General features: G+C 43.1%; 1 protein-coding gene across 1 annotated transcript; it reads right to left on the bottom strand.

Annotated features, from left to right (window-relative positions):
* Positions 1 to 9749: 9749 nt before the first annotated feature.
* On the bottom strand, positions 9750 to 25148 carry IRF4 (interferon regulatory factor 4). The gene is made up of 8 exons (XM_074985925.1): positions 24945 to 25148; positions 24046 to 24232; positions 23051 to 23139; positions 22306 to 22447; positions 20083 to 20190; positions 18314 to 18667; positions 12877 to 12989; positions 9750 to 10431 (listed from the first exon to the last, which is right to left on the bottom strand). The coding sequence occupies exons 1-8, from the start codon at positions 25146 to 25148 to the stop codon at positions 10288 to 10290; spliced, it is 1341 nt and encodes a 446-aa protein (XP_074842026.1). The 3' UTR covers positions 9750 to 10287.
* Between the last annotated feature and the right edge of the window lie 490 nt (positions 25149 to 25638).

The raw sequence follows: 25638 nt of genomic DNA, 5'->3' as shown, positions 1-25638 counted from the left end.
TTAAAAATTTTTCTACACCTTGGCTTTCAAAGTCAGGCAACAGAACACAAGCTCTGGAGGAAAAAAAAACATCTCCCAGAGGGCAAACATCATAAAGGCTAGGTCTATACTAGGCAACAACTTCATATATGCAGTTCTAGCTATGGCAATTGCGTAGCTAGAATTGATGTATATGTGCTCAGCTTACTTGGCTGTCCCTACTGTGGAAGGTTGACAGGAGAGTTTCTCACATCACCGTCCCTTACTCCTCATGTCTCGTGAGGAGTACAAGGGTTGACTGCAACCCCTGAGAGGCTGATTTCACGCGTCTGATCTAGACATGAAAGCAAACCCAAAAAGAATGACCCTGAGCAGATCAATCTTCCAAGCTAGTGTAGACACAGCCAAAGAGACTTGAGCTAAGCACAGGAAACCCTTGCTGACCGGGGTGAAAGGAGCTATTCAGTGCTGATGAGATTCCTGAGGGGATGTCATAAAGTCCAGAGGACTCATTGCAATGGACTGTGAGTCAGGGATTGACATTGATTATGTGTTTGTACAGAACCTGGCAAAATGGAACTTACCCTGGTTGAGGGGCTACTGCCATAGAAACATTTGATAATGGTTACAAGAGCATTTGGCGTGTCATGGGGGTAAGAACTAGGCATGGGGGTGGAGGTTTCAATATTTTAGCACCTATAGGGATTGTTACACTTTGCTCATTGTTCCCACATTGAGTGTATTCACCATTAAAAGGATGCAAGTTGGCATATTCTCAAGTGCGCTAGGCTAAAGTTCCTTTAACAAGAGTCAGCCAAGCAGCATTTTGAGGTAGCCTTATAGTTCTGATGTCACCAGTACTAAAGCTTTTCTTTTGTGGTTCACATCACCTGAGCAGCATGCTTTATTCATTTCCTTGTAATTTACAGATTGCGGTCAATGTAGTCTAAATTTAAACATAAGTAGTTGGGTAAGCCATTTCTTGTAGTGTCATGGCTCTAAAATAGGCAAAGAATGCAGGCTGACCACTGAATCCATCATTTTCCTGGGTAGTGGCTGCTGAACTACACTCACAAGCGTTAAATAAATAGCCAGCCTAACTATTGTATGCAAACAGCCCAATGGTAAAAGGTCAACTCGGGGGTTCTACTGCAGAGGTCAAACAGAAGATAGTTCAAGGAAGTCCTAGGTCTTGCATGAGGTCCGACTAGATCACTGACACTCAAACCTCAGTGCATCAGGAGCCAAATTAGTGTTCAGCATTACCCAAAAAAAGCCACAACAGTGTGAATTTATTGTTTCCTCTATCTATATAATGCTTACTGCAAAACAACTGACCAAGCATCATTATTTCATCAACTACAATTGATTAATAACATAGTAAAAACATCCTGAATGGTTAATAACTTAGACTGGTTAGTAATTAAATCATCCAGAGTGATTTAATAGCAGATGGTGCAAAAAGCCACAGGAGGAGAGGAGGAGGAGGATAGGTCACAATGAAGACTCCCTGGTGGCTCACGATCCAAATCTGAGTATTGCCAGACCAGATGATTTCTGTAGTCCCTTCTGACCTTATAATGTAGGAGAGCATCTCTGTCATCTGTCTTCCATGGAACTGATTTGCCTCTCTTTATCCTGCATATAATCAGGCATAATGCCATTGTAAAACTGGTCTGAGGGGAGCAACAGGCTTGTACGCACCATCCCTGCTTTGAAAACAGTTCAGGGGACTTAAACCCAATTGTACAAGGAGGAAGGGGACGCATGCACAGGCTGGTGTAGCATCTCCACTGCCTGTTCTTTCTACTGGTGAGCTCACAGAAGCTCCTCTGCAGGGCTACCACAAGGCTGGGCAGCCCCAGCTGAATGATAAGGAGGGGAGCAGCCACCTTATATTATATATATATATCACCTTTTTGCACCATCTGTGATAGCTAGACCAAAATGTTCAGTCAGGAAAGACTTTCGTTTGTAAAGCATTTGCTTGGTTTCATTTATTTAGAGCAACATACATAAAAAAAATCCATAAACAGCTATCTTTTCTTTTACAGGTTTTCCACAGTCAGCTCAGTTCTGGCAAAAAGCTATTGAACTTTGTGTCTCTGAGGCAACCATTACTGTCCCCAAACCACCACCACCACTACAATGACTCCTCACAGCTGGGTAACGTAGCAGCCATTGAGAAGGAAAGCCACAGGCGGAGGATATCAACGATTCTGCAGATCTGGTTGATGTTCTCAGGGTTCCACAAAGTAGCCTGACCTTTTGCAGATCCTGAAGGCTGCTGTCCCCACGTTAGACGGGGATGATGTAACAGTCATGCTGCATTTAGAAATGCACCATGTTTTTGAAGTTTCTCTCGCTCCCACTCTAGCCCGCCCTGTGGGTTTTTCCATGGGAGGGGACAATCATAAAGAATGATGAAGCTCTTGATCGTGCATGAAAAGAGGAAATGAAAATGACATATCGGAGGTGCAATTAGTCCTAACCCAGAACTTTGGTTTCTGAAGATATCAGGCCCTGAGCCAAATGACAAGCTGAAACTGATGTAAAGTGAGGAAGACAGAGAAATTTTATTTTATCTCATTCTATCCACATGAACACTAGAAAGTGGAAATGTTCATCCTCCACTTGTGGAAGAAAGAACGGTTTTCTCCATGAGTTGACAAAATCCAATGTGTTGGAGGAGCCTGAGAGACTCCATATATTTGGTTTCTATGGCAATTCCAAGCATAAAGGGTTTGCAAGACTCTCCACCACGAGCATTTTAATGGGTTAGAAAATGAGAATCATAACCAGCAGTCCCCAAGAACTAATTATTCATAACTTCTGTTATTCTCATAGTGCCTAGAGACCTCTGTCAAAAGCTGTGCTAGGCCTATACTACTACTACTACATAGTAAAACACAACCCACCCCTGCCACCAATAACAAAGAAATACGAGGGGGAAAGAACACACAGCAAGAAGAAATAGAGTGCCCAACTTCACCCAGGAGGCCATTAGCCAAGATAGCACGTGAATGCAGGTCTCCTGAGTCACTCACCATTGCCCCATCTGCCAGACCATTTTGCCTCTTCTTGCACATCCCGTCTGGTGGAATAGTGCTCAGCCATCTGATTGGAGATGGGAGGGCATAAATACCAAAAGGAACCGAGACCTAGAATAAAGGTTGGCTTCGTCTTAGATGACCTGAAATCCCACTAGGCACTTTCAAAAACAGGAGCAGAGGACAGTCATACACAAAACTCACCAGTCCTCATTCATCTGGGTAGAAGCTGAGAAGGAGGGAGACTAAAGGGTCTCCCTCTGTAACCTCATATAACCCAAGTCCCAGCTTGGATGCTAAGCAAGCGGCCTGCATTCAGCAGCACAGAGAACCGACAGGTCTCGTTGAACTTAATGGGGCGATGTTGCCATTTGGCACCTATGACAATCAGGACATTCTTTTAGGTACCTGCATTTGAAAAGTTTGCCTTGATTAATACTGTGCAAAGGAGCAGCATAGACCAATTGCAATGTTTTGTGAGCAGTGATATTTTGCATACTGCAAAGACATCAGAGAACTATCTGTGTGAACAATCAATATGTAAATATTGCATATGAACATCACAGAAACCACTTAATGGTGGGGGGGGGGGCGTTTTACCCAAAGGGTGCAATCAATCCTAACCCAGAACTTTGGTTTCTGAAGCTGTATAGCCCTGAACCATATGATAAGCTGAAACTGAAGTGAGGAAGCAGGAGAAGGAGCTGCTGCACCAACCACGTCTGGACTGTGAGGGGCCTGCCGGACAGCCGCACCAGAATTTGAAAAGGAAGCTGTTGCCCTGCTACAGAATGGGACACTGATGTAGAAACTGGAGATTCTACAAATGGTAGCGTCTTGGTATTCTTTGTCATGTTTGCTCAAGAGAAAAGACTTGTGCATATTTTGTGAATAAAGCTAGACCAACAAATGATAACCTGAGGCTGTGAAATAAATTTCAGGAAACTGAGCCACTGCAAAGCACCAAAATCTGCTATCACTTGACAAATATCATCAAAGGGTTGGCAAGCCTTTTCTCTTGACGTGACTAGGCACATGGGAGCATCATGTTGAGCAATCAGTGACAGGCTAAAAAAGTGTTTGCAAAAAAAAAATGCTCTGGGATTCAGCACAATTCTGCCCAGCTATATAATTGAAGGCTACGGCTATGCTGCTCATGGAAGACTGACCACTCAGGTTCGATCTTCTGGGGCACCGTTTCTCACACATGTGAAACTGCATTCCAGGGTCAATGCCAACTCTGGAACTCCTCGCAAGCTGCAAGGAGTAAGGAAGGCCAATGAGAGAAGCGCTCCAGTCCACTTTCTGCCATGAAGATAGGGATGAAAGTCAACAGCTGAAAGATGATTTTAGGTATGGAACTGGCATAGCTAATATTGCGTATCAGGCATCGACCTTCTGGGTGAGTGTAGACGTAGCCTTAGAATATAAACCGACACAGTAAAGTGACAAGGGCTCAGCCCCTCAACTGTGACGGAAGTGAGCACAACATGGTGATTTGCATAAAGGTAGGGGGGTTTTTTCAGTCCTTCAGTCACAAGCCATCTGTGTGTTGGGCTGATCCCCCGCCCTACCTTAGAGCAACCTGAAGGCTGCTTTCAGTTACACCAGCTTCCAACTGACATAGGGGGATGTATAGCTGTCACTACGGTTCGTAAGAGGCAGGAGCATAAGGAAAACTTGGCCAAGTCCCTTTCCCCTATGATAGCTCTAAGACCTTGAAAGCTTCCTCCAGCTTTGGGTCTTGTCTACACCATGGGGAAGGTGTGGGGGGCGGAAGGTGGGAGGCGAAGTATCCATCTAAGTTATGCAGCATCAGTTATGTGACTAGCACAACTGAAGTTGACATACTTGGATCTACTTACCCTAGTGCCTTTGCAGCGGTGTGTTGATGGGAGACACTCTCCTGTAGACTCCCCTTGTTGAGATGTAGTACCAAAGTTGACAGGAGAGCAGTCGGCGGGTGATTAATCACTACTATACTAGACATACTAATTGATCCCTGCTGGCTCAATTGCTACCCACTCACTCTGGCCAGTGGTGCGGACTTGCCCTAAGGGATGCTGTTGCACTCCCCAGCTTTCAGTAGCTTCCATCATACACAAAGTTTCCTGTTTGCTTCAGTGGCTCTCAGTACACCCTCTACACCCATGAAAAAAACCCAAAAACCTACACAAGCTTTATGATCACAAACAGCCAGGAGAGATGTGAAAAGCCGCAGCATCACAGTCAATATTTCTTACCTGCTTCTGGACTCACGTGTGATCTATCCACTTGATTATCCACAGCAGCTGCCATTTTGCCACGTAATCATTTATATCTACACCCAAGTCTTGCTCAGATATTTAGCATATGGGTGCATCAAGGAATTGCTATTTTAAGATCCTGTGTTACTTCCTTCTTGAACGTCACTTCAGAGGTGCTAAGCCTCCAGTTTTCTGTATTTGCACAATTAGGGCCAATTTCTACTTTTGCTTACACATATGCAACCCCAGGAAAATCAGTGGAGTAAACATGTAAAGGCTGTATTCCTTCCATTGTTATTTAAAGGCATTTTAACCTTCACTCTGAACCCCTTTAAAACCTACATCTCTTTTAGCCACCCGATAATTGTCTAACAGCCAGCATATAATAAGAGATATTTTATTACTTTTCTTTTGGCTCTGTCTAAATGCCACTGCCCACAACAGCTTCCACAATTAAACTACTAACCCCTTTTAAAAATAGTCTTTAATATAAAATGAAAAATGACTATTAATAAGGAGGTAAGGTATTTAATTCATCTGAAAATACTCCAGTGATCAGTTAAATCCCATGTCTTGGCCAACTAAAAATGTAAATGGTATTAAATTGTTTCCGAGAAAGGAGAAATCAATATTTTTGGAAAGGTTATTCTTATTAAAAAGGAACCACAACTTTGGGATATCTGTAGGGTATAGAAGGAGACAATGATCTGCAGCAGCATGACTGAAGGCTTTACTTTTTCCTGAAAGCTTTATGGTGAGAATGGTGTTTCCCCACCTCCACTGTGCTGACAAACGCTGATGTAAACAGCGTGCGTACAAAGCAGAGGGGTTTTCACGTGAATCCTGTGTTTTTTCCACAAACTCTCTTACGCTGTACTTCGCTTAAAATATATCTTCTCATTTCTGGTTAACCTACCTCCCCATAAGTGTTAATGAGCTTTTTTTTTTTTTTTTTTTTAAAGAGGAGACTGAACCACTTCACAAAGTGAGACAAAGCCAGTTTTTAAGAAAGCAAAAAATTTGTGGGCTTTGGACATGAAGCTCTCTCAAAAGCTCACAGACAGTTGTAGCAATGTTTATATATTAAAATGAGATTACAATATTGACAAATTACAATGGACCTCACTTAAAACACAGATCAATCTGACATCAATTTTGCAAGGAGTAACATATTTGAGATATAATACCACTGAAATCCTACAGGAAGGAAGTAGACTTCAGAAGCTATAAACAGAGTTTAACAGAAGTAGGAAGTTATTCAAATGTACTTATACTAGTGATGGGGTAAAAAACATTTAATCAGAGAAACCGTTGTGCAGACTTTTCTCACTTTATTTATCCTCTGGTTACTTGGAACAATAGCAGATTGCAACATCAGTCAAATACAGTATTTAAAACCAAGTTACAACATAATCCATGGTACCACTGTTTTTCAAAAAGAAAATGTTTCTGCCTTTTTATTTTTTGTTTGTGTTAAATAAATTTTCACCTGGAGACTGTCTTACACTATAAATAGGGTACTCACTATTAGGTCAGAATCTATGGAAGGTCCTGAGGAATATCACATGGAACTCCTTATTGGATGCTGTTCTTTTTCAAAAAAATCTCTTCTTCAACAGCTGCAAACTTTACACTATACGCCTGGGGACTAGAATTAAAAGCTGTGACTTTGTATGGTAGAAGATAGATCACAGACACAGATAGTTTCCCCTTCCTAGAAAACTTAGTTGATCTCCTGCACAGTTGCCAGAATCTCCTCTTGCTTTGGGCACTAATAGTGTAAATGGCACTATGGCTACTCCACTAGGACAGTTCTTATTGTTTAATCTGGTAATCTCCCTTTGGGCCTATTCCAACGCCTCTCTAACACACACACACACACATTGGAGCACCTCAACTGCCCAGCCCAATTCAGCAAAGCATTAGAATCCGGCATGCATTCAAGTGCTTTGCTGACACGTGCTGAAATTAAGCACTTAACTTGCTTAGCTGAACCAGGGCAGCAACATAACAGCAATACTAGGCTGTCTGTGATGAGTCTGTCAAGTGCTGGGCATCGTTATCAAGGAGTTGGTAAAATCAGCATGTTTTTGAAACTTCTTCTGTTCGTGGCTTTAAGGGGTAAAACCTGGAGCACATTTTGAGAAGCTGCCTTATCCTACATTTGCAATTCCCTGCTTTCCTGAAAGGTACCCCACATTCCAAAACAAGAAGTAGCTCAACGCTATCAGCTTTCGGACTAACATAATACTAAACAATCCTAAAATATCTGCAAGCAAAAAATAAATGCCGTTTGTAAATGAATTCACAAACTTGCAGTGTTTCTGTAGCCTTTATTCTCAAACATGTAAGCTTATGAAGCCGTGGTCTTTATACTCATGATAGAACAATCTGAAACTCCCCTTATGTGCCAGAAGATTTAAAACTGATCATTTAGTAGTCTGTGCCACTCTTTGCTGCCACAAGGCACCACTGAAGTCAGTGGGACTTTCACTACTGATTTCCATGAGAGCAGGGTCAAGAGCCAGCATAACTAAGTTACAACTTCTTGTTTTCCCCCTGAGGAGTTTAGTACTATCATCCTGAAAAATACCATATTCCAAGTCATACTTGAGTTGGACAAATAGTTCATTGTTTTTCCAATGTGCCATGGTGCTGAAAACAGAAAACAATATGCCTTGCTTTTAAGGATCAAGATTTCACATAAGCCACAGAAGATATCAAGATCCAAATTCTGAAGTCCATGGGGGCTCTGGCCATGTAACAGTAGAATCGGGCCCACAATGATTTTTATTCCCAACAATATCTACAATTCAGCAAAGGAAAAATATGCATTTTTCAATGTTTTACTAAGTAAACTAACATACTGAATGCTTTCAGATTTCATACTTCCTTAGTTGTGGTCTGTTCCTGCAATCTTTGCATAAACAAACCTCCCACCGATTTAACTGGCTCTCTTGCCTAAGACAGCAATGCAGGCTTAGGTTTTTCAGAACTAACCTGCCTCAAAAAACAACACACCTGGTCAACGAAACCAAACTGGTGGGCTGCAGGGCTTGACTCTGAAATCTGAGCTACTTAGCAAGGGAAGCAATGACTATTAGGAAAAGTTAAAACCACATCACATACTGTTTGTATGGATACTGATACTGTTTATCAGTCCATTTCTGCAGTCCTGCACATGGAAGTCCCATCGATTTCAACTGAAGCTAGGCATGCTTCACTAACTTAAAATAAACATACAAGTGTGGGAATTAAGAAGGTTGGAGGCTAAAGCAGAACTTTGAATGTCTATGAGACAGCATATTCTCCTAACAACATATGTCAGGAAATACATTTCAAGTAACAAAGAACAGCAAAACCTAAAGAACTGATAAACTGGCTTGGGGCAGGAAGAGAAAAAGGTGGGATAGTATATCCCAAAATAGTATGCATCTTTAAGATGTATAAATTAAAGTTCCCTAGAATGTGAGTCTGCTGTCAGACCATAAACAATTCTGTACTAGCTAGAAATTCAAGCAAAGAGTATTTTTTTAACTGTGGAGATTATCTTCCTGGCAAGAGACATATAAATTCACAGATTTTTTTTAAGGCCAGAACGGACCATTATGATCATCTAGTCTGACCTGCTGCATAACACAGACTGTAGAACTTCACTTTTACATGTGTACACACCTCAATATTGACCAGTCTCTCTCTCTCTCTCTCTCTCTCTCTTTGCCATACAAAGGTGTTCCAAGTTCATTTGCATATACAAGCAAATAATCAAAACACCAGCAGTAGGAGGGGTAAATCTCCTGAAATTATACTTTTTTTTCACTTTTTAAAACAAAAGTTAGGATTGATATTCCCAACTCTACTAATTTGATAGTCCAAAGTCTGCTTTTCTACGGAAGTGTGGCTTCTGCAGCCAAGAAAGAGAGCTGTATGTTGGTCCACAGCCAAAAGCAGAATTGGACCTTTTCTAAGTCAACAACTCTTTCTATGACTATTTACCAAATGTGTGCAAATGTACACTGGAAATCTATTTCATGGTACGTACCCATGCCCATGAGAATGACCACCAAAGATGAAAGAATAAGTATCAAAGGTTACAAAGTTATTTTCTCAAAAACCTGTTTTATTCTAGGCTCTAGAATTCAAGTCAATGGTCCCACCTGCAAAATAGACAGCAAAAATGCCCAAATATAGAGATTGTTTGAGAGAAGCGTCTGGTGATTGCTAATTCTGCAATATTAAATGGCCACCCTTCACAACATACTACCCCAAATACACCATCTAGAAAACTCTTCTAGGTGCTGTTATGAGTATCAATCCCCTAACAGCAGTGACAGCAACAAACCTTACTGTGAAGAGAAATATCAGGCAGTAAAAAAATATATATATCTATATCTATATATATATATATATATATATATATATCATTAGGACTGGATTTTTTTAAAAAATACACACTGCAACTTTCATAAAAGAATATAGGGATAAAAAGTTTACCACACTTAACAATCTAAATTCTTAACCACTTACATACGTAGCTATTAACAAAATAACAATTCTGGATGTCTAGGCCACTTGCATGCCTTCTTGCCCACAGTAGCTACAGCTTTGTGCTGGGAATACTGCCAATATACTTCTCGGCCCTGAGATTTGTAATCACAAATAAATAGCTCTGCAAACAGCATAACATTGTAAACTCTGAATTTAAGTCTTCAGCAAGAAGTCATCCTCAAACCATGGAGAATGTTTAAACAATGTAAACATATCAAACATTATGTCAGTTTTCACAGTTATCCCCAGCAATCGCCGAATCTACTTGAGATGTAGCATCCAAATCCAGAGGACCCATTGTTTCTACTGTACAATAGTCTTGTTCTAGTTCATTTTCCAGTCTCTGAGCCTTTGTTTGCCTGGATAAATCCAGCTGTGATTTGGGTTCCCAAAATGTGATCCAGCTCTGTTCTGCCACTATGCATCATCTTTACAAAGCTTTAAACGTGGTCCTTCTGAGGAGATTATTCTTGAATGGAGGAATGGCGAATAGCTCTGTGGTAATCCTCTGGACTAGTGACATGCTCTGGTAAATCATAGCCTCTCAGAAAATGTCCACTGTTTTGTTGAGCAAAGTAGTATAGCTGCCTTGCAAACATTGGTTCAACCTTAACAACAGACAAATATGTTATTGAAGCATGATAACATGTTCCATGTCATTCATTTTAACTATTTACTCAACAGCAAAAAAGATGTTTAAAACCAAGGCAAAATAAAGTAGTTCTGCATACCAAAATAGAAAGAAAATGCGCTCTACTTTCATTGCACGCTGCCTTTATTTCACGTCCAGATTTGTAGAGCTAGCTACAGTTTTGATGACCACTACACAAAGCATATGCTTGCAAAGGCACACTGTCAGCTAGTCCATATGTACATGTAAAGCCTACCTGGTGAGTGCCCATACACCCATGGCTAAATGAGGCCTGGCCAAATTCAGACACCCAGTTTCACATGCTTAACTTTTAAAAAAAAAAAACAAACAAAAACTGTCCCTTATTCTAAGTCCAAATCTGCAACTTGAAATATTAGCCTTATTTCTGAAAAATAATGCTTCTAAATTTAAATATTGTGTCCATTCATCCCTAACTGTATCTGTTCAGCACTGTACTGAACTAACATGGCCAAGCTTTTGTGAAATGTCTTGCCCAGGGCCTTAGTTAAGTACTTAACTTTGACTCCTAAGATCTAGAAACTCAAGACTTACAAATGGGGAACAAATATGTTTACAGCCCAGTCCCTCCTCCCAGTTTGAGATCCTCAAACATTTAGACACAGCCTCAGGGGGACATCATTTTTCAGTAGAAAGATATGTGGGTGTCAGGGAGAAGAACATGTCCTCCCTGGCTTTCACCTGCCATCTGCAATGGAGGAAGGGATGGGAGTTTGAGGATGCTCTGTGGAGCCTGCTCAGATCTTGCCCTCCCTAACCGCCACCAGTTCCGAGTGCAGAACACACAAAGACACAAGGCAGCGTCTGAGTCAACTCCAGAGAAGAGATTGAGCTCCCAGTCTCCTGCTCAGCAGTCTAACGTGGTTCAGGTATGGGGCAAGGCACTAGTATCTCACTGAGAGGTGCAAGTGGGAAGTGAGCACCCGCTCAGAGGAGAGTCTACATACACAAGGAGCAGGAGCAGAGACTATATCTGAGGAGAGAAGAGCTGTTAGGAAAGGGGGCTCTGAAGGGGGCCAGAACTTCAGAATGCAGAGTGGAGGAGGAAGGAAGTGTTTGAGCAGTGGGAGGTATCATGGATGGTGGAGATGAAGGAGAGAATTTATACTGTTGGGGGCCTCAACAGGAAGTGAGGAGGCTTGAGGTACAACAAAACCCATGATCATTGCTGGAAGAATTACTGTATTCCTTAATCCTCAGCATTAGAAAGATCCAGAACTGATGTTTGGTGGCAGGGAGAGGAGCAATCTGTTAGAGGATCTCTGAGCAGGAAAAAAATTAACTAGGCCATGGAAACATTTATTCAGACAAAGGATGCCTGGGTAGGACAGCAACCTAAACTTGAAAACTGTATTCCCCCACCCAGGGGAACCACAGGGCAATGTGTTGCAGGCAGATAGTAGTAAGGAAGTCACATAATTAGCTACAGGAAGGTAATTATTTTATTCCAGAAATCTATTGGGAACCTATCACTTTTGCATGTGGGTGACTTCAACATCAGTAATCTTGCACCCTGGCACTCATGTGGGCAGGGAGACCATGGGTGCATCTCTTTTCTGTAGCTTGGTTTTTTTTACAGATGTAGTGTGGAAAGCGGAAACCAGCCTCCACTATGACTGGAGCAGCGGCACCACCGCAGGGAAGTGAATGTAAAAGTAGGCAGCCCAGTCAAAGCCCAGAGTGAAGACAATAACTGCCTAGACGTGCAGCAAGAGTAGCCCAAACACAAAAGTCTGCCTCTGTCTGCCTCTGGCCTTTGGCAGTGCAGACCCCAGAGGCCAGGAGAGGAGAAAGGAGAGAGGGTATCTGTGAAAGAGCTAACTCCTCCAGCATCTAATGTAGCAATGATAAAGGAAATCACAGTTATGCACCAGCTGTGGCAGCCATGTAATCATATCACATGCAATGCTCTGCCCACCAGGGCCACATGGCGAACACTAGTCAAACATTTCCATATAGTTAGTAGTAGTAATTTTCCTGATAAAGTGCTCTCATCAGTGGCTCTCACAGCACTTTGCAAAGGATGCCACTCTTCTTATTCCCATTTTTACACATGGGGAAACTGAGACACGTGATGGGCCGTGCTTTGCCGAGGCCATCCAGCAGGCTAGTAGCAAAACAGAGAATTGAACCCAGTTCTCCAAGTCCAGTGGCCTATCCATTAGGCTGTTTTTTTTTTGCTCACAACATACCAATTCCAGATCTGAAGAAGTGGGTCTGCCCCACAAAAGCTCATTACCGAATAAATTATTTTGTTAGTCTTTAAATTGCTTCATGACTGCTTTTTTGTTTTGTGACCATATGGATAGGATGTAAAGAACACTATCTGACAGCTTCATAAATCATTTGTTTTAAACTAAGAAATTAAATCTATCATACTTACATGGGCTGTAATTAGCTTCCTTTGCCTTTGTGGGTCTGGAAATTCCTCTCCGAAACACAGAGCAACCTGGAATCTTGGCAATGGACGTCCATGGTGGGCGAAAGCTTGCAGTTCTGAAGACAGAAAAGATACATTCAGAAAATCCTCACCATCAATGGCCAAGTTCCAGCTTAGTCATGAGGAACCTTGGAGCAGAAGAGCATGCTGCAGGGGTGATGAACAGGCTCTGTTGGACAACCGATAAAAGTGATGACTGGGCCTAGCACAGACTGAGTGAGGCTGTGAGAAAGGAGAGATCCCAGCATTGAAAAGTGATCTTGGAGACATCACCACAGTTCAGGAAGAGAACACAGATAAGTATCAAACACTTGAAAACTCTGCCTCCACCCTCTGCATTGTATTTTGAGTAATTTCCTATGAACAGCAATAAGGAGTTCCCCAGATTCATGCTTGTGTTTTCTGTAACAACAGAAACCTTGGAAAAATTCTTCAGAACTTTTGAACTTTACCGAAAAAAGTTCCTCCTATCGCCATCCGGAGTTTAGGAAGATCATGTTATGCAAGTCACAGTGCATGGCTTGGTTCAAAGACTATGTTGCTGAGCGTTTGTAGGAGGGCCTGTCATCCTTCAGAGTACAACTGCTTGCCACTTAAGTAACATAAGTGTTTAACCTTTGACCTCAAGCTACAGATCTGGGACCCCTAGTTATGATGACTGAACACTGGAAGACAGGCTGTTCATTAGAAAGGAGAGGGCAAATCTCAGGGCTAACTTACAATGCAACAAGTACACTTTTGCAAGGTTTCGATCCTGGTCCCACTTAAAACAATGTCAAAACTCCAACTGACTTCAGCAGTACAGAACCAGGCCCAAGCAGACCCATTCAAGTATCTGTATACTGTCCATTCTCCAAAGGCCACAAATCAATAGTCATGTTATTAACTCAGATCCCATATTTTCTGAATAGACTTCCTTTGGCTTCTACTACAGGAGCCAGGGTCCCAGAGATCTCCTGTAATCACTGTCTAAGGGCTTGTCTACATTTACAGCTGGGTTGATGTGCCAGAGGTCAATCTTCCAAGGTTTGAATAGTGGGCCAAGTATGGACCTGCTACATTGAATGCTGAGGGCACCCCTGAAAACGTAGGTACCCTCGCTGTCACAAAGAGAAAGAGAATTCGATGGGAGAGTTCCTCCTGTTGACCTCCCACTGTGGGGACAGCAGAGAAATTTGAATTAAGGTGTGTTAACTCCAGCTACGCTATCCTTGTAGCTGAAGGTGTGTATCTTATGTCAACTGCCTTCCCTGCTTTAGCCCTGGCTTAACAGTACATCTCCTTTGCAATCTGAGGAGGGACTGCAGCTCAGGAAGACATATACACAGTAGCAGGGCTGAAACCATCTGTCTGAGTGAGGCCATGTGGGCTAGCACCACAGATCGGTCCCCAGCATGCTCCTTAGTTCACACTGGACCCCACATCAACACGGATAATTTTAGCCACCCTAGCACAAGGAAAGTCAGGTTGGTTTGACCAACCAAGCTGCAATCACACCTCAGAACACAGTGTTGAGCTATGCTTTGAAGAGGCTCCAATACAAACTTTCAGTACTACCGCCACCACCACCACACCATCTGTTCCCTCTCTCTCTGATGTTCTCACTTGTTGGGTCATGCTTGCTTTATACTGCAAACTCTGCAGAGTCTTTGGGTGAAATCTTGGCCCCACTAAAGTCACTGGGAATCTTGCCAGTCTCTTCAACCGGGCCAGAACTTCATCCCTTTGATTGGTCTGTAAAGTACCCAGAACTCTTTAGCCACAGTGTAACAACATCCCTAATGTTCAGTTATAATATGATAGAATTAAAGGTGCAATACAGCGCAACATGCAACGTGCACAGTTGGTTATAGTCATCCTCTTATTTTTACCAAATAACAATAGTCCCACCTAGCTCTTACACAGTACTTTTATCCATAGACCCCCAAGTACTTTGCAAACGACAGCAATATCATAATCCCCATCTTATAGGTGGGGATCCTGAGGCACCAAGAAGGGAAGTAACTCATGCAAGGTCATTTAGCAGGGCAGTGACTGAGTCCAGAATAGAACCCAGATGTCCTGAAGCCCACGCTGGTCCTCTAGCCATTAGGCAATGCTGCCTCCCAAATACATAAATATTTATATTATTTATATTAATAGCCAAATAAGATGGTTACCAGAGGGTTCTCCCCCCACCCCAGGTTAAAATACATTGCCCAGTGGGACCATAAAATTGACATTTAATTTAATTAAATTAAAAAAGAGAGAAGCACATCTTTATTTCGACAGCCATATGACATTTTGCGTCACAGAAGGTAGTTTTATGCAGTTGACTTATAAAGAGCTGATACCGCTCTGCGGTGGGGTTACCTTTCAAAAGGAAATTCATCATAAAATAATTTCTAAAAATTAATACCTTATCTGGATGGGGGCCAGAACCTCCCAGAGGATGTCCGAGCTTGTGGTTGAGGTATGAGACTGGGAGTCAGGAGATGTGGGCACAACTCCCTTAAGACCTTGGGCAAAGCATAAAATCTCTCCCTGCTTGATCACCCCCGCAACCGTAATATAGGGATAATAATGCTTTCTTTGTCCCAAGATTTGCCTGCCTACTCTATTCCAACCGGCCACTTTTGGGAGTCAAGGTTGTTTCCTGCTCTATATAACTGATGTACCTAGCACAATAGGGACCTAATCTCAGCTGAGGCTTCGAGGGTCTACTGAAGAAAAAATTAGAAAGAGGGCAAGGGGGAGTCTGAGATCAGTGCAACTCCCAATTAATTAGTCCTTACCCCTCCTCCATCACACAACAGTGCTCAGCTTCAGTGATTCGCAAACTATTACAGCTTATGGCAGTATTTTAGTAGTGGCAGATGACAGAACAAAGGAACAGGTATCAAGCTGCAGTGCAGGATGTCTAGGTTAGATAGTAGGAAAAACTATTTCACTAGCAGGGAGGTGAAGCACTGGAATGGGTTGCCTAAGAAGATGGTGGGATCTCCATCACTAGAGGTTTTTAAGACTTGTCCTGAAGCCCTAGCTGCGATGATTTAGTTGGGACTGGTCCTGCTATGAGTTGGACGATTACCCTCTGAGGGCTCTTCCAATCCTAATATTCTATGAGTCTATCACAATAGGCCAAAGCGAAGAGAATGGATAGGACGGACAAGTGAATTGGCTCTTGGAGGGTTTCAATAATAAGAAATTCTCTTCAATATGAAAGAGAGAGTCTGAGAATCCCTGCTCTTCCAAACACATGGAAGAAAGAATCTGAGGTCCTCTATAACTCAGAGCATGTCACTTTGCTGTCCACTGGCTCCCTCTCATCTCCTGAGTTAAAATTCAAATTTCTAGTAATGTATTTTCATACACCAAATCATGCCTCCTCTCTTTCTATTCCAGCTCCAAATGCCTATGCTCCAGCCATGACAGCATCCTTACAGCACAGTCATACCCTCCTCCTAGTCCACTCTCAGAGTCTTGCCCAAATTCTCACCCTCGCCCACTTTGCTGAATTCATCACCCTGATCTCTCCACAAATAACACAAAGGTTAGAATCTGGTCACCCCGTAACGTCTCAGAATCAAACTCTGCACACTTTGGCAGAGAGTCCTGTATGGACATATGCCTGCACCAATATGCAGCCTTATCAATTAAGGGCCAGAGCCTTATTTAATAAACTTTTGGGACACGCAGCTCTTGGCAGAAATCTGCAGTGTGTCCATCTACAAAGGGTTTAATCTTCTGACTGTCTGCAACCAAATGTGCACTGAATTTGGGAGATCAGGAAGCAAAATTAATATGTGGCTATAATTAGTCTCTTTAAAAGTTGTCTGGTTTTCTGCACCTTACAGCCCAATTTGTACCCACAAATTGGATAACTGCACAAATAGTAAGCAGGTCATTGTGCACGTGTGTTGGTACATGCATTTATGCACTTGTGGGTTAGGAAACTGTGCTTAAAGTTACCTTTTGGGAATAGGCTTCTAAAAAGATAGTACCACACGCATATCCTGTGAATGATTTGGGAAAACCAGATGAAATTTAAAGCAGAATCTGAGAAAGAAAAGGGGGTCCTAGCCACATGATTGCAAGCATAATGATCGCTCTCACAATTGGCATACAACAAAAGTTGTAACACCATAAATTCACCTCAAATTCCCCTTTTTAACTGTCAATTTTCATATCCTCGTCAGAAGTGTATTTAAAGGCATAGCCTGCTTCAAAATTCTGCTAGGATGACACATCAAAGCATGGAAAATGAAGTATTTTCAAGGCTGTGGTTCATTTTGGGTATTTTTTAAAGCATTGCATTATTTTTCTATGAAACGGTAACTAATGCTGACACGTATGGCAGAAAGGCAGTAAGGTGTACTGTAAAGAGGGGAGAACAGGCCACTCAAAAACTTAAAAGCTCAACTGTAGCTCTGCCACAAGCTCTAAGTAAGGGGCGGCACATAAATAGGCTGCCCTGGTTCTCCCCTGGCTCCAGGGGAGGGGAAGAAACCTGTGTCCATCCCTTTCCCTGGAGCAGATTGCTCCCATCTCTGGTGTTAGCTGAGAAGCGCTGGCCAGGATCTTGGAAATCAGAGCCAAGACTCCACCCTTGCCCTTCCCAGAGGAAGACTACCTCTGTGAGGCTGTTTTCCTCTCCATTCTGCTACTCACAGTCCAAACAACTGGTGCCAGGGTTTTGGAGAGGGTGCCTTAAAATATCTTATTCATTTTGCAGGTGAGTTGGGCAAGTTACAGTCTTGCCCTGTGCTGCTCATTAATAGGATTAGAGTTGAAAGTCACAATTTATAAAACCTCCCCATGCATATTTTCCAGATTATTTGTTTAAATACAGACACAGAGGCAGAGACACAAGCACACCACTCCCCACTCCCTCCAAAGCACAGATTAAAAAAAAATCTCTTGGGATTAATACTTGCTGATGTTTCAGTACTCTGGATCAAAGTTCAGACTCACAGCAGGGTAAATCTGGAGTACAGCAACTTCAGACTATGGAAGTAATCAAGATTTACATCAGTGGGTCCAAAATCAGAACGTCGTCCCATCTGCTATATGCCAAATAAAGACTATGTTGTTGTGTTCTTTCCACCCAGTTTAAAGCTGACACAGGCCTTACCTTTTCCTCAAGTGAGAGGATGAGCAGGTCCCCATCACTTTCAATGGGTGCCCCCGAACTATAGACCAGAACTATTCCAAGGCTCTGCTTTTCTAACACCTCTATACAGGGCCACATCCAAAGAGCAGCTGAGTACCTGCATTCCTCAACCACTTTGGTGGGATATAGTAATTAAGTGCAAAGAGCCATTTAATCAAGCCCATCTGGACCCTCAAGACGGTGATTTGTTGACATTTATATAGACATGTAACCTAAATTGATAGTTACCTGCTAAAAATTGCTGCGTATCAAAAAGTTTGCATGTCTGCTCCCTTTCCAGTTTATTCGGCCTGTCACTGCACAATGCCAGAGGCCCATCCCAGTAGATCCTGCTTTGACAAAGTCTCTTAGCATAAAGCCCATCAGGTGCCATCCAAAGTATTACTCCTCGTTCCAAGTGGCTCAGTAATTTTTCTATATTCTTCCTTTGGCCATTATCTTCTGGATAAGGAAAGATAACTTGATCCAAGTTGTTGACTTCATAATTTGGGGCATGAGATATTCTACAGCCTTCAGGACTTGAAGTCGTAATCTCTTTCACCAGTATTTCACGGTAATATAGACAGATGTGCAGTCGACAGTCTGTAAGTATATTTAGAAAAAAAAATTGCTGATGTTCATTATTGTATTTTACATCACATACTATAAAAGCCAACGAGGCAGATTTTGGAAGGAGCCATGCATCAGTGATTTCTAATCTTCAGCACCTCTCAGAATTTAGCCCAGTACTTTATCGCCAGGGGAAAGGGGGAAACATAGATTGAATTGAAATAATGAAATATGTTTGTGAAGGGAGTGCAAACTCCAACACCAGTTTCTACCAGAGAGGCCATTGGACAGGGAACCGAATAGCCGGTGATGCAGACAGGAGAAAAGACGCTAGAAATTAATGCCTGGCAAGCTGCATATTTTCATTGGTGGGTAAAAAAAAAAGCATTTATACATCATAGGTTTACACTGGAATCAATGCCCAGTCTCAGAATGTTCTTCTAGATACATCAGAAAACGGCTATGCTTCTCTCAACATGTTGTATACAACCCCGAAAGCAACTATGCACAAGACACGTAAAAAGGCAGCCAGTTGCCTAGTAGAAGTGGTCTTTCGCTGAAGTGCAGACAACCTTATATTTGCAATCTTAGGCATAGTTTTAAAGTGTTCCCTCAACATGGCAGCTCTGGTGCAGGGCTATGCAAAGACACCCATCTGGGACAGCAGCCCTGTTCTGGAAGGGCGCTTAGGCATGTGCTGAACACTACCATTTGCCAACCAAATCTCTTCATAATGTTGCATTGTCAATTTCTTCATATAACTGCCATAGTTGTTTTAAGAACTAAACCTGCTTATACCTGTCCTCATAAGGAATACAAGTTAAAAAAAAACAAAAAACACAACACACTTGAGGGTGAATGACTACAAAGCTGGCTGAACAGATTTCTTTTCACAGAGTGAAAGTGCCTTCACCCCCATACCAAGAGATTTTACTTGAACAAGGACTAACATGCTGCAAAGCCTGAGGTAGTCAACAGAGAAGACAGAAAATTGTTCATAAGACAAATATTGAACAAAGAAATAGTATTTTTCATGAAGGATATTGTCCAGGTAAGAAAAAACACTCTAGACCTCTGAATCGAAAAGCAATATGGCTGTGGTGAGCTAAAGAAGAACCTGCTTCCCCTGTCAGCAGTTTTCCCAGCATCACCCAAGAATTTACAGAAGCCTTGAAAGAGCAAAGCACTTAAGTGGTAACTGCCAGCCCATGAATGGTCCCATTGATCTCAATCTGAGTTACAGATCTCAGTGAGGGCTACTCAAGTGCTTCAAGTTCTTTACGTGTTTAAAAATCTTGCTCAACTGAGGCGTACGTCACGGGTATATGCACAGAAATCATTTAGTAAAGATATGGCACAAAAGAAGTCACTGCAGAGAGTAAACATTTACTTGGAAAGTTACAGGGAGAGCCCCCTGGATGGATGAAGGCCTGGTGTCATAGACTTACCTGAGAGTGCAAGAGCTTCACCAGACCTTATGCTTGGCTCTATTGGGATCCCAGGAGTCTGTGACTCAGATGGTGCACAAGCATAAAAGGTTCCAGTCACCTGACAACCTGTTTTCACAAACAAAAGTCAAATATCTAGCTACCTAAAACCGAAGAGCAAAGTTAGAGTTCACAGCTATGCATGTGGGAATTTTGAGTTATGGCTCTATAAAATGGTTTTTCCCTTGACAAAAACATTTTCTCCACTACAAGATGTTATCTGGATTTTTTTGGGATCGGTACACGTTTCTTACTTAGTCATATCCATGCATATTATTCTCCCCTACAAATAATCTGCATTTTCACCAGATAATGGTGTTTTTGGAGGCTGATGAAAAATAATCCATTCCTCTCACAGGTGTTAAAGACTTTTATCAAAGACAACTGAAATATTCAAAGTCATTATGTCTCCAACTGTGTTACGGAAAGAAAGTAACTGTAGGTAAAAGAGATTCTCCCACAGCAGAGCATTAGCGCTTTCATACTGCAGCCAATAATTGTCCTTTTGCAAGCTCTCTCCTCCTGTGAGTGAGATAATATTGAAGCACTCTGAAATGTAATATCAGCTGATACAAAGTCCCTTGAAACCAACATTGTCTTCAAAGAGCTGTAGATCAGGGCTGCAGAAGGGGTGAGCCTGGGACGCAGCTCGTTCTTCACGCACCACCTATGCCATTGGATTCTCTTGTTTGTCAATGAGTAGGCTGAAGTTGCCAATTCTCTGATGTAAGCCCAACACCGTACTTAAACCCTGAAGGAACCCCTTTGAGAATTTATTTACACCCATCCCTATACAGGAAACCATTTAAGCATGTGCCTAACTTTAAGCATATGCTCACACCCCACTGAGCCTTTAAGCATAGATTTAAATGCTTTGCTGACCTGGAGGTTTATGCCTTTTTTTAAGCCACAGAGACAGAAGGCCCTGCATTTTCTTGTGTCTCCAAAAAGCCCACTGACCTCTCTCAGGTTCTAAAATACCCATGAAAATAAAATGGGAGGGAAGATGATGCTTTGGAGCAGTGAATTCTTAAGTAACAGCTATAATGATAAGCGAAAGACTGGGGATCGAAGGAATGAAATCAAAAGCAGGAAAACCCATATTCTTATTAAAGCATGGCATAATGTTTATGGTGACTAAAAAAAAAACCAAGTAAAAATAACAGTGATTTAAAAAAAAAAAAAAGTTAAAATTCTATCAGATCATCCGCAGGAAAAGGGGAACAGATAAATTTTCCAGAGAAAAATTGTAGTTTTGTTCTTCCTTCTAATTAGAAATTATTTTTTTTCTTTTATTCTCTATCTTGGTGTACGCTAAAACAGTCTTTGCCATGGTATTTAATCTCTTCTTATTACTCTGTTCATTTGAAAATTAGCATTTCTATTCAACATAAGTGCAATAGCTTGTTAGGGCCAAAACCTACATTCACTACCCTGTTGAAATAACTATTACACGGGGTGTAAACCGGGGCAAAATTTTATAAAATTTCAGCTGAATGGCTCACTTGTCTCAATGTAGTGTTCAGTTGTCAGTAGAAGTTTATTTTCCCTGAAGTGAAACCATTAAAGGACTGTATTCTTGTCATTCTAATACCCTACGCGCTTTAAGTGTTCCTTACTCTTACCACTCTTGTCTCATCTTAGACTACGGATTTCTAGTTTGTGCAAGATTCTTCTCGTATGGAGGTGTGGAGAGCCGTATCTATGGAGCAAACCCCTGCCTACTGAAATAAGTGTATTGCCCTTGAGGGTCCGATCCTAGGCCATAATTGGCAAAAGGAATGGTCATAATGGAATGGCATAAGGCACTAGATTGCTAGTCAGAAAATCCAGGCTCAATTTCCAGCTCTTCCGCAGACCTCATGCATCAGCCGGGAACAAGTCACTGCGTACTTCAGTTCCTCCTAGAAACCAAAGACTTCCCTACCTCACATGTTTTTGGATGCTCAGAATATAAATAGAAGATTAAAATAACACTAAGTGTCCAGGTAGAGGAGATTGAGCGATGCTGATCACCTGCAGCTCTCACTGAAGGATGCGCAGAACTTCCGAAAATCATGCAAACACTACTAATGCCCACTGAAGCGATGAATAATAACTATGAAATCTGCAGTCCCTTTATGGCGGTCGCATATTTGTCTCTTTAGACTAGCAAGCAATTGACTTCAAGGGAGAAGCTCTTACCATTTTCACAAGCAGGACCTTGCCAATGGTGACTGCGAGCTGCAAAAGGAACACTTGGGCACTGGTAGGGGATGTCAGGGTGTGGCTGTTCTGGGGCGAACTCTCTCCAGTTCCGTTCATGAGGTACCATGTAGTTTGACACCTGTTGCGTTTAACGAGACATTATTTTATGTGGCTGTAATCAGAACTGATACTGCCGTTCACGTTATCTCCTATTTTAGTAAAAGTTTCCTTTGCTCTGCATGAAACCTTTTACGTGTTCTCCAAGAACCCTTGTAGATCAAAGTATCATCAGGCCATCTGGATAATATTTTGCCATCAGAAGGAGGCTTTCAAATGAGTTGCATGTCACCACTGGTGTAAACTATAAACATGTCAAAATTATAAACAGGCAACCAGAGCAAAACATTGCTGTAGAATACTGTTGTTTCATCATATGTTCAATTTCTGGTACTACGGCGATACATTCATTTTACCAGGGAAAAAAAAATGTCTAACAAAACAGAGCTGTAATTCACATTTTAAAAAATCCCAGATGGATCAGCTGCCCTGTGGTTTCACATGATGAAAACATTGCTTCCAGATTTCTCAGTTTCTTATTTAAAAAAAAAGGTCTTTTTCCAGGCAGAACTAAATTGTGGCAGGCCAGAAAAGAAAGAGTCATAGTATAATACAGCCTTGCAAACATTAGCTCAATCACCCCCTCACAAACAAGATAAAAAACAGCACATGACTGATACTGTACCTGAGCCTGTAGTGAAGTGTAAGGAGAGGTCATTGGGTACGGATGGTTCATCATTATCTGTTGATCCTCTAGGCTGAGTTGTTTTGCTCCTACATACATGATAAGAATAAAAACAAAGTTAATAACTGCACCTTTAATGAGCCTGAACATGAAAATGATCTACAGCAGAAAAACCTGTGCAAGAGACCGCTCTAACCCTCCGCAGACAGGAGGCTTGCTTGTGTTTTGTTGATATTGGCCTGCAATGGGTGTGGTGTAGAGGGACCTGCCAAGGGTACAGTGTATTTCCTTTCTGTGCCCATCCATCTCAGATGGCCAGTGCACAGGAGGGATGAATGATAGCCTTGCCTGTTCTGCACCCTTTTTGGGGTGTCTTGCATGTCTGGGACTTCTAGGAAAGCAGGAGCACAGGGGAGTGCCAGGACTGTGTAGGCTTTAGGCAGGAGGCTAGACTCCATGACCTCCTGAGATCCCTTCCAGCCCTAGGATTCTACGATTCTAGGATTGCGATGGTACTTGACGGCTATGCAGAGACAATGAGGGCTAGGGAGAATAATGCACTCCTCCAGAGTCAAGTACAATCTGCCTCACATTTGAAGTCTACTTCCATTAAGCAAACTTGCTTTGCCTGTCCCTTGAGGGGATGCTTAACACAGGCATCTCTGTATTTAAAACAGAAACAGAGGATGTAAACCCAAGACTAATTGCTCCAATAATTTACTCACTGCCTGCACCTCCAGCAAAGAAGTATTTTTTTCAAATGATTCAGACTCACCCAGTTCTTTTTCAGGCAAGATCTCCAATGTAAATCAAAGGGAACTTTATCCAAATAAGATGTATTTGAGTATTGCACATCTTGTTATTGTACCAATTGCTACAAAGTCTGACATGAGCAATATGTGACCCGAGTGACGTACAGCACATTGGTCATCTCTTCAGTTTTTGCACATTGGAAAATGAGACTTGGAATGGATATCAAATCTAAGCCAGCATACCTTTTTTAGCCCCTTCTGGCACTATTCTGTACACTTTATATGGATCAGAAATATCCAGCTGGCTTCTCTCAACCAGTTCTTCAAAGTCATTGCTCTTGTTCAAAGCACATCGTAGCCTTGTCTTCCAAGTTGGGGGATCTGGTTTATCAATGCCCTCTCTGAACTTTCCTTTAAAAAGAGCCCAAGCCTGAAAACATTTTAAATGATCAAAAAGAAAGAGAAGAAAAAATATCAAGCTATAGGTATACAGTCCCAAAAGATGAAATTGCATCTGAGTGTGTGCGAGAGTGAATATTTTTCCCCTACGGGCTTATGCTAAACTCATTGTAAGGTGGTTTCTTGGTGAAGTAACAAAACAGTTTTGAAGATAAGATAAATTAGTCAGAGAAGCGAATGCAGAAATAAATGTTCTCTGACAAAAGGTTTAGCGTTACAGTTGGAGAGGGAAGGAGGGGGAGTGCTCCATATGGAACATGGCAACTGCGTAGTTAAATTAAAAGCAAAACCCCAGCCCCAGCTGGCTTGCTGCAGAAAGCAATCAACTGCACTCATACCGCACGGCCTTGTCCTAGGCACCCAGCAGCAGGCAAGGCCCTTGGGAAGGAAAGAGAGGAGCCCCTGCCCTAACCCCGCTCCTGCTGGGTCCCGGCTGAGAGGAGGTGGGAGATGAAGACCCCCCCGGCCCTTGGGACCTCCCGACGAGGCGGCTGCGATTGCCTGACCCTGGCTGGCGGGGGAGGCTGCGCTCATGGCCCCGCCTATGAAGGACGGGGCAGGCTGGTGGGGAGTGCGCTCTCCAGACACAGCTGAGCGCCCCCAGGGATCCTGAGGATCAGAGCCTGGCGCTCCTCCGCCGCCCCTATCTCTTCCTCGGGGCTCGCTCGGCGCTGCAGGCCCACCTTGAAGAGGGCGGCATCCTCCTCGCGGTTGTAGTCCTGCTTGCCGGCGTGCTTCCAGGGGATGCGGAAGATGCTCTTCTCCTCGTTCTCCCACACCAGCCCCGGGTACTTGCCGCTGTCGATCTGGTCGATCAGCCACTGGCGGAGCTTCCCGTTGCCGCAGCTCACCGCGCTCATCCCGCACTCGCCGCTCTCCAGGTTCATGCCCCCGCGCCCGCCGCTCGCCGCTGGCGGAGGGAAGCGGGGAGAGAGGCGCCCGCCGGTCAGTGGCTCGCCCCGCACAGACCCCAGGGCCCCGCGGCTTCCCTCGGGGCGCGGGGGGGAGCCGCCTCCTCCCCAGGCCTGGCAGTCACCAGGGGGCTCGGCGAGAGCCTGGGGAGGGGGTCCAGCAAGGGGGTGGGAGGTCAGCTGCTCCCCCCCGGCACGTGTGCGGGAGTGGGGCGGCGCCTGGGGGGCACGGCACGCGCGTTGGGAGCCACACGCGCGGGGGGGGGAGAAACAGATCCCGAGAATCTCTCTGGGCAGGGGTCGGTGCACACACCTGGGCTCCTACGTGAATACTGACAACAACCCCCGCCCGGCTCTGGAAATCTCAGCCAGAGCGATACATAGCGCCGATGAGCTCTGGAGCGCACACTCGTGTGTTACACACGCGCGCGCGCGGCTCATTCACAAGCCCGCCCGAGAGGCTCCG

The sequence above is a fragment of the Carettochelys insculpta genome, chromosome 2 (genome assembly GCF_033958435.1).
Source record: "Carettochelys insculpta isolate YL-2023 chromosome 2, ASM3395843v1, whole genome shotgun sequence".
Lineage (NCBI taxonomy): Eukaryota > Metazoa > Chordata > Testudines > Carettochelyidae > Carettochelys > Carettochelys insculpta.
The sequence above is the reverse complement of the archived record's forward strand: the minus strand, read 5'-3'. Positions and strand labels throughout refer to the sequence as shown.

Coding starts and splice junctions, on each gene's coding strand:
- IRF4 (XM_074985925.1), bottom strand. CDS start 25,148: ATGAACCTGGAGAGCGGCGAGTGCGGGATGAGCGCGGTGAGCTGCGGC. Junction 18,668..20,082: donor TGAAGCTCTTGCACTCTCAG/GTAAGTCTATGA, acceptor ATATACTTACAG/ACTGTCGACTGCACATCTGT. Junction 12,990..18,313: donor TACGCAGCAATTTTTAGCAG/GTAACTATCAAT, acceptor TTCTGTCTTCAG/AACTGCAAGCTTTCGCCCAC.